The 12507-nt window shown below is 36.5% G+C and overlaps 1 protein-coding gene across 2 annotated transcripts in view; it reads right to left on the bottom strand.

Moving 5' to 3' along the window:
* The window catches only part of VWA8 (von Willebrand factor A domain containing 8), a 201097-nt gene that overhangs the window by 97923 nt on the left and 90667 nt on the right, over window positions 1–12507 (bottom strand). For both annotated transcript variants that reach the window (XM_009322841.1, XM_009322840.1), the window contains one exon: window positions 10244–10320. In XM_009322841.1, coding sequence (XP_009321116.1) covers window positions 10244–10320 — 77 coding nt within the window. The remainder of the gene's footprint in view (window positions 1–10243; window positions 10321–12507) is intronic.

The raw sequence follows: 12507 nt of genomic DNA, 5'->3' as shown, positions 1-12507 counted from the left end.
TTTTCTGACAGTACCACTCAATTCATAGTAGGACTTCTGAGAATTCTTTCGATGTTTTTTTGTTTATTAGCTCACATCACTGCCTTTTATTTATTTTTTGCTACTGGTGCATTATTTACCCTAGAGGCAGCTTTTTCTGAGGTCTATAGGCTTACTCGAACATGCTAGTCTGTGACAGTTACTATTTCTTTGACAGCAATGCGTTCTTTCCGGGGAAGAACTGAGATGTGGCAGAAGAAATTTCCATCAACCACAGAGACAGTTCAGTCCATTCTGTCCCTGTCAATTTTCAAGATTTACCCAAATTCTATTAAATAATTGAATTTTAAAAAGGACTCCAAAAAGAGAGGAGAGGAACTGCACCTGATAGCTCTTTATTGTTTAGAACAGAATTCTCCTCTAAACAATCCAATCAACGAGTTCAGCATTTCTTATTCCATTCATGGGAGACAGAAACTTTCTCCGAGGCTCTTTGCAAATGAAAATTTGGAGTTCTTTGGAAGAGCTGAATACCTCTATCAATAGACCTTGAAACAGGGCAGGATGGGAGGCAAAGATGGAAAGAAAGTAAATCTCCAAGCATTCTGGATATCCTGTGGTGAGAAACAAGAGCTGAAACTAGCCAGGAGGAAAAATTAAGGAACAAAGGAGAATGATGTTGTTGTTCTCCTGAAATTTGTGTTAGGAAATTTCTGTTAGTTCATCTGGAAGACTCCCTGACTGAAAGATGCTTCTTTAGAGAAATGAAATCAATGCATGAAATTCTTCATTAAAAATGTTAATGTTGTCTATATGACACACCTGCAAATATTCATTGTATGTTTTGACACTTGTCCTCCCCAGAACATTGAAATGTAAACAGCAAAACAGAATTTGATCCATTGTGTAATTTACTCATTATCATCTAACTTAAGAAAAAGAAAAGGTATTCCAATGCTTTATCTTAAGACTTGAGTCCTCAAGGAGGCTTATGCCCAAATACAGGACACGGTGTCAGGACCTCACAAACATCCATATTCACTGGAATTACTTCATTTTGACAAGCGCTGAAGATTACTGTCCTGGCTTTTGTATGTACTTACACTGAGGCTGAAAGGGTAAGAGAATATCTATAGATGGCAACCTTGTGTTGTAAGGGTTGGTGCTCATGGTAACAAGCTTTGATAAACCACATTCAGGTTTGGCCTTCCTCTTATTCTCCAAATGGAACTTTATGCTGGTTGAAAGGAAAAACCAGAGACACAGAATATATGCTCTAATAATTGTTGTTCTTCATTCCTGTGAGATATCTATCTATCTATCTGAATACCTATGTACATAGATATAGATATCTTCTTAATTACATTTCAATCAGACATGAATATACCCATCTGCTGTGACCTAATTTTAAGAGTATTTGAAAAATAATTAGGCCAAGGGCCATTTGAAGCTGTTAATTGGTTAGCTAATCCACTCATGGATTATCCTGATGAAGAGTAGGCAATCTTAACACAGAGAAAGAATCTGCAATTACTTTGACATATACAAATGAATTTCTTTAGCCAACCTATCATACAGCCATTGCATTGCATGATCTGACCACTATGTTCAGGAAATTCTGAAATATCCGAAAAGCCAACCAGCTGTCTCATTTCTCTGTTAAAATGACACTGTAAAGCCTTTTTGACTTATCTGTATGCACTGATAATTAAATCCCCATTTTTTTTCTGCTAGTCCGTTATAGGTACTCAGCAGGACACATATTTGTTTAAAATCCAAGAAATTATTTGGAGTATAAAGGTACTCATTACTCAGTATGACTGTGGGTGGCAGAACAAAGGCCAGAGGGAATTATATGTTTAATTCAGGTTATATGCTTAAATCAAGTTACAGAATTACTTACACGTGATCCATCTTTCAAAAGAGATGCAATGTTTTCACATAATTTATTATAACATAAGAAATTCACTCACCCTAACTGTAAAATCCACAAATGAATCATAGAATCATAGAATTCTATGAAGAAACATGACACCCTACAGCTCCCCTTATTGTGTAGAAGAATACATTTCACTGAGTAAACAGCGAGAAACTGTTACTTCGGCTTTAGAGGAAAACAAAACAACGGGGTCTTCTAACCTAAGCTATTTCTCCGTAACAGCCACGCAGCAGGATATTCAAGCTGAATTCAATTCCTACAAAAAGACAAATGAAGTAGCTCTCTAACACCTGGAATCTGACAATAGCAGAGCTAGTCAGCCAGCTTATGAAAAGCTAACATTGGAAGCAGAGACCATTAGCTTGCATGAACACTTGGAAGCTTTGCATTGCAACTCTGCTTTGATTGAAAATGTATTTAAGAAAAGGGGAAAAAACAACCAGAGTAAAAAACCATAAGACACCTATTATATGCTAGCCAATACATTCAGTGCTTCACAACATAAGTCTTCATAATAAAAATATGTCATCTTATTATTTATTTCCAAACCTGTGCTGCACAAAGAATAAAGCACACTATAAGGTTCCTGTACAACATTAAAAGAAAATATTCTAGACATATACATTCATGACTCAAAATCATCAGGAAAAATTACCTAGCCTTTTTTTTGTGGCTACCAACATACAAATACACAACACACACACATCTTCACTGTGTTCAATGGATTCCTCTAATAAACCAGTGCAGCTTAAGAGCACTTGCTTCAACAACAGTCTGATACAGAGATAGCTTTTCTGGGTTGTTCATTTTTAAAAACAGACCTGCAGAGCTATATCAGCATTTAAATTGTTTTACATGGTCCTATAATCTTTCAAGAGAAGATAACCAAATGCAACTCTGAGAACAGGTATGCTATAATTCTACAGTATCAGGTGTCTTGGGCAAAGGAAGTTATTCCTTCTGAAACAACTTTTTTAATTAGAATTTAAAAAATCTGAAGTCAATAAAGCTGAAAGGGTAGTTTTAAATGATCTCAATAGGGGAAACAGGTAATTAGTTTATATACTGATTACATGTGCTGAAAAAGAGGGAAAGAAAATTAACATCTAAAGATTAATGGACAGTTTGTAGTAAGTATTGCTTGTAGGGACACCATAAGCTCATTTTCCTACCCCAAACCTCTCCACTACTTTGATTGTTAAAGATCACAGCAAAATTACATTTATTTTGAAAAGGATAACATATGTAAACTCAGTTAATCTTTGGAAGAAAAGATCATCAGATTACTGTAATTTATTAGGGAACTAGAAAAGGCACAACACACACACACAAATGTAGTAGATTTTTAAAATGAACCCTGTATCATGCTTTCCAATCACCAGTCACTAGAACAAACACAGGTACTTTGACAGGAAGATACAATACCATACGTAAATTCTTTGAAAGGAAATGTACATTAAGAAAACAGAATAAGGTAGAATATCTTCTAAAATAATAGTAAGATTACCAGATAACAAATAGAATTTCTACAGCAGTTAGTATTCTGTTGACAGTGATGAAACATCAAATTTACAACAAAGCCAAATTGCTTTAGCATACATGGTAATGCCTAGGAAAGTGGAAAACAAGTTATCTCAACTGTAAGAAAAGATATCACATGAAGAACTAAGACTTAATATGGCTAATTTAAGGGCACAGGCCCTTTTATTTAAAAGCTAAAGAAGAAAACTTCCTACATTCTCTATTTTCATGAAAAGGCATCAAACCGTATTTATAAGCAGTTTTAACTTTTTCGACCTTACAGAGAACAACTCTCGTACACCAAAAAACACTCCCTCTTTTTGTCATATGACTTTATGAAGATTTGTATTCTCTTTTTTGACAATAAACTGATTTCCTAAAAGATTATTTTTCTTGATACACAGAAAGAGAACACTTGAACAGAACTAATAATTTCATATCTTCTGCAGATTCACTGAGGCTCCAAGCGGCAGAAAATCCATTCATAAGCCATCAGTAAATTATTGACATAGATTACACTGCAGTCTACTCATCAAAAGCTTCTATTTCTGTAAGCGACGGCCATGTTCTTACACAACTAAATAACTGCAGATCTACATACTGAAGACCTCAGAGTTGAGGTTGACTAGTTTTACTTACCATGACTTCAGTGGCCACATCTGTAGTAGCTCAGGGGGGATCTGGTTCTCCCACTAGCTGAGAGTGACCAAGTTCCCATCGCAATGGAAAGGATCAGTACTTTTTGTCCCTGAACATTTTGAATTGTGTAGAGGAACGCCTATGATAGACACTCTGCCGAGGAGATGGTAGGCTGCAATTTTTGCATTTCCTACGGCTGATCTATGGCTGAGACAGTATGAAGCCAGAAAACATCTCAGAGAAATTTCTGCTTAACAACTGCTCATTATTTACACTCATATCATAACAATAAATAAATGTTCTAGAAGTTATCAAACAATCTCATCACACAAAATGTTCTTATTTTTCTTGTTCTGAAAACAGTGATGAGTCTGAAGCTGTTTCTTAATTCCCTCAACTTTAGCTACTGTTCCATACTGACACATTTGGGTACCAGCTAAGGACAGTGCAAATGGACTCCCCACATGGAACAACCACTGCTGGATTATCTAATTTTATGAAGATAAGATAAACTAATTTTTAACTTTTTTTTTTTCCTCCTACTGAACAATTTTGATTTAGCAAGACATGTTACTACAACACACCTAGAATAAGAGCTAGCTGGGGCTCATCCAGCTGCTACCTTGCAGAAATTGTTGGTAAATCACAGAATCACAGAGTGGTTGAGGTTGGAAGGGACCTGCTGGAGGTCATCTGGTCCAACCCCCCTGCTCAAGCAGGGCCACCTAGAGCCACAGTGCCCAGGACCATGTCCAGACAGCTTTTGAGTATCTCAAAAATCAAGGAGTGTAATGTGTACCAAATTTTAAAGAAAAGGTACTGACACAGAAAAATGAAAATTGTGCCTTCTGAACCAAGCAAATGTGCTGCTTGGAACACAGACGTTCTTTCCACAATTAATTTTTCTTAAGGAGACTACCAAGACAGAGAGGCTTTTGTTTGCTATCAGAGCTATTAGGAGCACAACTCATGATGACAGGTAATAATTTCAGAGAGTTCCTGTTGCCAGTTGCTCTTTTTGGCTACATGACTTAAAGCCAATCCAACCCCAGCAGAACAGAGGTGGCAGCTTTCACAGGTCTTGAGTTGACACTATGCGTTCTCCACAGTATTTTTCCAGTTCTCTTTAGTTGCCTAAATTAAGATTTCAGATGAGAATAAATTACATGTAAATTTTTTTTTCCCTTTTTTAAAGCTCATCTATTAAAGACTAGAAGTGTATTTTAATGAAAGCTGAGATCAGATAACACCATATGACTCTAAAAACTTTATATGTATATTAATACAAATGCCTTTAGCATGTAAAACCTAGCGCCTCATTTATACTAGTGGAAACTACTATAAAAAGTGAGTCACTGAATTTTACATCTTCCTAGTCAGAACCTAAGCTTTTAGGAAACTTTCTATTAGAAGTCTCTTCACAATTAAAAAAAAAAAAAAAAAAAAAAGAGAGCCATAAATCAAGCTTGCATTGGAAACAAAAGGATAAATACTGTAGTTTTGTAATACAGTCTACACAATAATAGTAACTTCAAGGAGGAGAAATCATTGTCATTAGAATTTAAAAAGCAGCTTGATAGTATGACTGAATTCCAAATAGATGCAAACCTAAACATTTAAATGACAGGTAAAGGACATTTTACTCCAGCAAAACCAATCTTTGTGTGCAGTTAGTTACTAATTTGATGATAAGAGAAGTAAAATTAATCTTTTTTTCTCTGATCACATCAAAGGAGCCAACAGTCTAAAGTCCATACTTTCTTCTGACGTTTTCATGCAAGAAAGCTGGGAGCTTACATTTTTATATTTATCTATTACTCTCATCAGTGCTAAGAAGGATTTTATAGTCTTAACAGGGCACGTATTCTTGCCTGAGTCTTCTCTAAAGCTTTACATTTTTTCTCTTCCTTCTGTGGAATCTTCTTGGTTCAAGAGACTTCATAATTTAAAGCAAGATATTATCAGTTTCCATGAAAATTTTTTTCCTGATTCAATGAAATTTGTTTTACAGATCCACAATTTAGTCTACCAAATCTAACTTCAGATTTTTGTGTAGAACCACTGGCAATTTCTTTCCACATCACTCACATGAGAGATGGCAAAAGTAGTAACAGCAAGGTTCATAAAATGATGAGGCTTTCCAGGGTTCACGTAGTTAGGCGCAACACAAATACATGACTCTGTGTTACATATATTTGGAGGACATCAAAGTTTCTTAGAAAGTCAGCCGGTATGTGTTTAATTTCTGTACAGATCTCTCATTGGCCTGTGACTGCACAGGCCTCAGATTTTCACCTTTCTAGTAGCACGATGAATGCACACTCAAGGTGAAAGCAGTAAAACCTTAAAGTTTAATATTAGGCAAGGTAATGCTGTTGTTTGTTCTGTAATGTGTAGCTGGTGTCCTGGGTGCACAAAATGGAGACAAACATCCCTGAAGGGTAAACAAAATTTTGGATTTCTCTGCTGAAACTTACTCTTGTAGGGAAGGAGTGACTGGGAAATCCTGGCAGAGGAAAGTTCTTCCTTAACACGGAAAACCAGCAGGATGCTTCATAAGCGCAATCCTCGAGAGAGGCCCTGTAGAGCCTACGCCAAATTACCTGTTTCAGAAAGAATCCTATAACCCCACAATTAATGTGATGAGAGAGTTGGTCGATTCCTGATCAACTCCTAATATTAGGAAGTATGCAAGATGAAGCAGCCAGCTTTTTGAATAATTTATAAGCAAACATTTTTCTTAAATTCTTTCCTTACTAAATTTAATCACAGCTCCCTTCCAGTTAAGATTTTTGGTTTTATGGTTCCAAAATGATTTATAAGACTTAACAATTTCAAGAAAATAAAACTTCTCAATGAGGTGCTGTAAGAAAGGTTAAGAAAAAGGATTTATAACCTCCATAAGCAATTGAAACCTTAAGGTCAGGCTGACCCTTCCCATGTGAATCAGTGATAGAGCAAGTAAATACAGATGTCAGAAAGGATGTTTAAGGAAAAGCATTCTCTTTTTTCTGTCTTCTACCTCCTCTCATCATCTTGAAGTATAAGACATAAAATGTGAGATTTAAAAATTACTCCTGGTAATAGTTCATTGCCTCTAAGGCAAATATTCCCTTCTTGAATGTCATTGAACATATGTAGTTTTAGATCAGCGTAACTCCTTATACTGTTTCATCAAAACAGTAAAAAAAACCACCCCAAAACAGAAAAAAAAAACCAAAACAAACAAACCCCCCACCCTAACCAAACAATCAACAACCAAAACCAAGCCAGATTTAATGGCATTTTTAGTTCTTTTATGTTCCTGTTTGTTGGCAAAAAGGGTGAGGTATTCTATAAAAGACACCTACATCAATTACATTGCATAACAAACTGTACTGCATTATATCACAGTGTATTTTCCCCTTATTTACCTCACAAGCTATTGAAAGTAAACATTTCTGGAATATCTTAATGATTGTGGCATTAATACCATTAAAAAACAAACAGTTTTTGAAAAATGGCAATTAGATTCATAAATCAGAATACTTCTGAAATTCAGTCTAATTATTTTTGTCTATTATTTATTCACTGCTTTTATTTATTACGTAACACTACATTTTAGCAAAGATCTTCATTATATTCATTTTAAAGCTCTTCTTGCAGTTTTTTTCCACTCCAGCAGTTTCTTCTCTGGCTACATCTTAATTATAGCCACCAACAAGGCTATTTTATAGCTAAGGATATATCTCTCTACTCCAGAACAAATACTATTCAGTTGCAACACCCATTCTGTATTGGCATTATTATACATACATGCATATTACTTGTTTTATAGCTAATTATATGAAGTGACAGTCGATATGGGCAAATTCAAGAACTCATGATGTCATCATCAGCCATTTTCTGACAAGATGCACTACCTCACTAGAAACTCAGAGCCTCAGGATATGCAGCTGACAACTGCACACTCATTTCCAGAGAGACTAGTTGAAGTGGAACTAGAGAGTCTGCAACCCAAATTCCACAGACTAATGAGGTACCTACCATCTGTCAGACACATTTCTGAAAGGGCAGAGAATGTCCACCTTCATCTAATGCTGAATCACCTCCACATTTTTCATGAAGAAAGCATTAATGCTATTCCTTTCCCTTACAGGGTAATAAACTAAAATGCATGCTTTGAATGTTCAATTTCTCAAGATCTGTAATTCAGGTATATGAGCACCATTAAAAGTATAGTATTTAGAAATACTTTCCTGTTCGCATGCTTAACGGTATTGATGGTAGCTAGCTAGGAAATCTGCAAAAACACCCAGGGCCCCATCCCTGGAAACATTCAAGGTCAGGTTGGACGGGGCTCTGAGCAACCTGATCTAGTTGGAGATGTCCCTGCCCACAGCAGGGGGGTTGGACTAGATGACCTTTAGAGGTCCCTTCCAACCCAAACTATTCTATGATTCTATCAAAGATGAAGTGCACATTCTAGCATATTTTCTAATAAAATACATCTATGCCATAAGCTACTGACTGCATTTCTCCCCACAAAATATCTAAAAGCTTTGTAGTGAACTGTTTTGGATTTTTTTGTAAACTTGCTCTTATTTTGTTTTGCAGTCCAAAAGTGTGCACTAACAATATTGTAATCCTTGTTTAAATGCCCTGTAAAGTTTACCAAGGTATTATATAGACTGAGTTTTTCACAAAGTATTTCAAAATGCTACCCAGGAAATAGAAATTTCTGATTTTTCTATATTCAGGAATTATTTTTGTAGAACTTCATAGGACTGCTCCTCACTTTCTACTTCAATCTATCTCTAAAACCCTGTAACCATAAACAGTACTTTACAGAGCCCATAGAAGTTTGTCTTGACTAGACAAAAAAGGCACCTTTTTTTCCGTAGCGATGCATCAACTAGCATGTTATAACTAATACATTCTACAGCCCCATCATCACCCCAAACATTGTGCTTAGACAGCGTTCTCCTGAGCTATGTGAATTTATGTAAAAGTACTGTTCTGCTTGACCACACCTCACTGGAGAACTATTTTTCAGCGAGACACACAGAAAGACAAAAATACTGTAGTATTTTGTGAAATAATTGGGATTTGCAAAAATGATAGTGTATTTTATCCAGAAGGAGGGGGTGGCTGCTCCAAGAAGGGAAGACGGCAGGAAAGTTAACACAAAGCTGAAAGTAGCAGATCACAAAAGCGGTATTTCACAGAGAAGTGATGGAAGCCTAGGAGAGGTAGTATAAAAGAAAACAGCAATAGAAAAGTGATGAGATAGAGCTATCCAAGTATCAGGAATACAAGTACAAGACATTTGAAGACAAAAAGATGGGGGAGAAAGTGAGAAAGAAAGTGTTACAGAGACTGCGTTGTTAAAGGGCAAAATATCAAAGATGTATGTTTTTATTAGCACTATTCAAATCACAGTGATTATGGAAAGAGACAGGGTGATGAAGCTAGGAAGTTGAAGACAGAGAGGTAAAGATTAGGAACGAAGCTGAAAAAGGATGCAGTTCAATTGAAACTGAGTCTTCTAGACATATTCAAGTCTTTATTTCAATTTATTGATTTAAAGTTCATGTCATAAAAAGCAGGAAGATAATTTGGTATTATTTCAGCTTTTGAATTATTTTCTATTGGTTTGTTGTCTTGAAGTCCGCGTTTTAGCATGCATATGAAAAAAAAAAATTGTTTTCTAATCAAATGTTTATGGGTGAGAAACACACACGTGCTTATAGCAGGAGTGCCAAAGGAAAAAACCAAAAAGACTTTACTATGTAAAATATTTCTTGTCTAGTGAATGATATATTCAAACAAGCACCTTTGAACTTTTTCCCCTCATGCAGTACCTCATGCTTAGGGAAATCTCTCCAGAAATTACAGTAAAACATTACTCTCTTCTTGAGCATGGTTTAACATCAGCACGCTCTGACTTCTGCTTCCTCTTATACTAAGCAATGTCATTGCATTAGATTCTTGTACCCCCTCCTCAACCTCTCAGTTTATTGCCTCTGCCTATAAAATGGATGCATTCCTGTGGTTTGTGTGCCACCTACCATAAGAGGGTCTTTATTCAAACAGTAAGAACAAATTAAACTTCAGAAAGATGAGTTTTAAAACATGGGAAAACAGATTATAAACACAAAGTATGGAAATGTAACACATTCTTACCTATGCAGCTGTAAATACTCTCTGGGCCTGTTTAAAAGGTGAAGGAATCTGTCAACAATCTTGTTTTTCCCAACACCCTGCAGTAAATAAATAGAATATTAAGACATAATATAGATGTACACATTTAAGAGTTATAAACAAAGAAAAGATAACTTTCCAAAACTGTTAAAATACTCTCCATATTTCTTTATAGGCAAATACAATGTCAATCCACATCAACGAATCCTGAACACAATTTAATGATATATATTTTATTTTACACACATATATATATATATTTGCAAAATACTTATCTGTCTTACTAGGAATAACCAGAACTAGGATTGCATCCCTAGAGTTATGTCACAGATGCCTTTTAACTAACACCATTTTGTTCCAGCAATTTTATTTCACAAAGGTATTGCGAGGCTGTGAATGCTAGGAAGTTGGCTTGCACTTAATAGGAAAAGGTAATTCTCGGTGGTCATAGGAAACATCCTGTAACTGTCACATGGAATTAGAGCATTGCCTTGGTAGTACTTGCTAATCCCATTCCACTGGAGTTACCAAAAAAGGCCCAGATGGAATCAGAATTGGGTTGGAGATCAAACTGATCTATAACTCTCCTATTGCAGGATGTCTGCATTAGCAAGCTGTGCAGAATGATGACAATGGATTTATGAAGTGAATCAGGTGTTGCTGAAACCCTGGTGTGTCCTGTACAAGCAGTTCAGGAGCTGGTACTTCAGCCCAGGCCTAGTCTGGTCTCATGGAAGGAATTAGCAGAGGGCATGAATTAGGTGTGCTGCTGGAGAACATCCTCCACTTTAGTCTCATCCTAAGAGAACCCAGGTCATACGTCCCTTCACATGTATCAAACTGCAGTAAGAAGATTCCTTTCAAAAGTACATTCCTGATCAGGTCTAAAATACTAATGTAGATGCAGACCAAGATGACAGTTCAGACGCAGAAATTCTTATCCCTCCTGCAAGGATGTGGCTGCAGACTTGGGAGCTCAGAATGACAGTGAGATTGCCAAGGGTTGCAAACGAAAAAGAAAAATAATTAGTAGAAAGAAAAGTTCAATTGTAACCCAGCCAAAAGCTGTTTGACAAGACACTGTCCCTCTGCTGAGATTCTCACTCTGACTGCATGAACGCATCTAGTAGTCCACACCAGTGTAAAGTAAAGCAGATAAATATAACCCACAGAAAGATTAAAGAGATTAGATTAAACCAACTTGAGACCCGCTAATCTGTTTCACTTGGCATTGAAACAGAATAGGAGCATTCAGAGCTGCAAGTTATAACATTTACGACTGTAAGTTCTAGCTGAAAGATGGTAACTGCCAGCTGCAGAACTGCAAACTGTTTAAACTTCTCAAAATGGGACCACAGTCTCATCTGACTACATTTATGAGAAGGGAGAATCGTGCACATATGTGTAGTAGTTGAAATCACGGAAGGAGAGTTCTCACCATGAAAGCAGAGGAAAAAATTACCGCAGAGCTGACAAAAATAGAACTACCTAGATTCTACTGAGGACTCAACTCCAACACAGGAAAGCCAACTCAAGTTTGTGCTCTGCCACGCACCTCCTCACAAACTTTCTTCCATCCGATTCTTCAGAAGAATCTACAGCTTTACACACAGGTAGAGTAAGAAGCTGCACCACACTTAATATCTATCACCAGTCATTTCTGAAAACTGTCACTGGAAACACAGTTCTCCACTGCTTTGAAACAGGGAATGAAATTGTGCTAACAGATTGTTCCAGGAACTCAAAGAACATACCCATTTGGGGGGAAATACACAACTTCAGGAACTGCATCAGAAACATCAAAAGTAACCAGAAACAGGGTAAGAATCCTCTAGTAGTGCACACAGGCAGTTTTATTCCCATATGTTTCCTACTACTTGCAATCAGATACTTGAAATCATAAATGGGTGAATAAACAGGAATACTCCTCATGTCAAGCACAAAACACCCATGCTGAAAGCAGCTTCCTTTACTTTTCCTAAGAGAGCTAAAGATGACTGGGCAGATGTCAGCATGCAGTTTTTTGTACCAATCCCAAGCGGATTGCATATCCTTTTCTCTGCAGAATGGGACTCCAGCCAGCTGTGGCAAGTACAAAGATGAAGAAATAGATCAACATATTGAATCAATGTAAAACATACTTAATATCAAACAAAATGGTTCCTGTAATTTAAAAAACCCTGGCTTTCATGTGCATTAACGGAAGGAGTGTGTGGTTTGTATGTTTATGATAGATTCTTAAAATT

The sequence above is a fragment of the Pygoscelis adeliae genome, unplaced genomic scaffold (genome assembly GCF_000699105.1).
Source record: "Pygoscelis adeliae isolate BGI_AS28 unplaced genomic scaffold, ASM69910v1 Scaffold74, whole genome shotgun sequence".
NCBI lineage: Eukaryota > Metazoa > Chordata > Aves > Sphenisciformes > Spheniscidae > Pygoscelis > Pygoscelis adeliae.
Note: the sequence above shows the minus strand (reverse complement) of the source record. Positions and strands in the feature narration are given on the sequence as shown.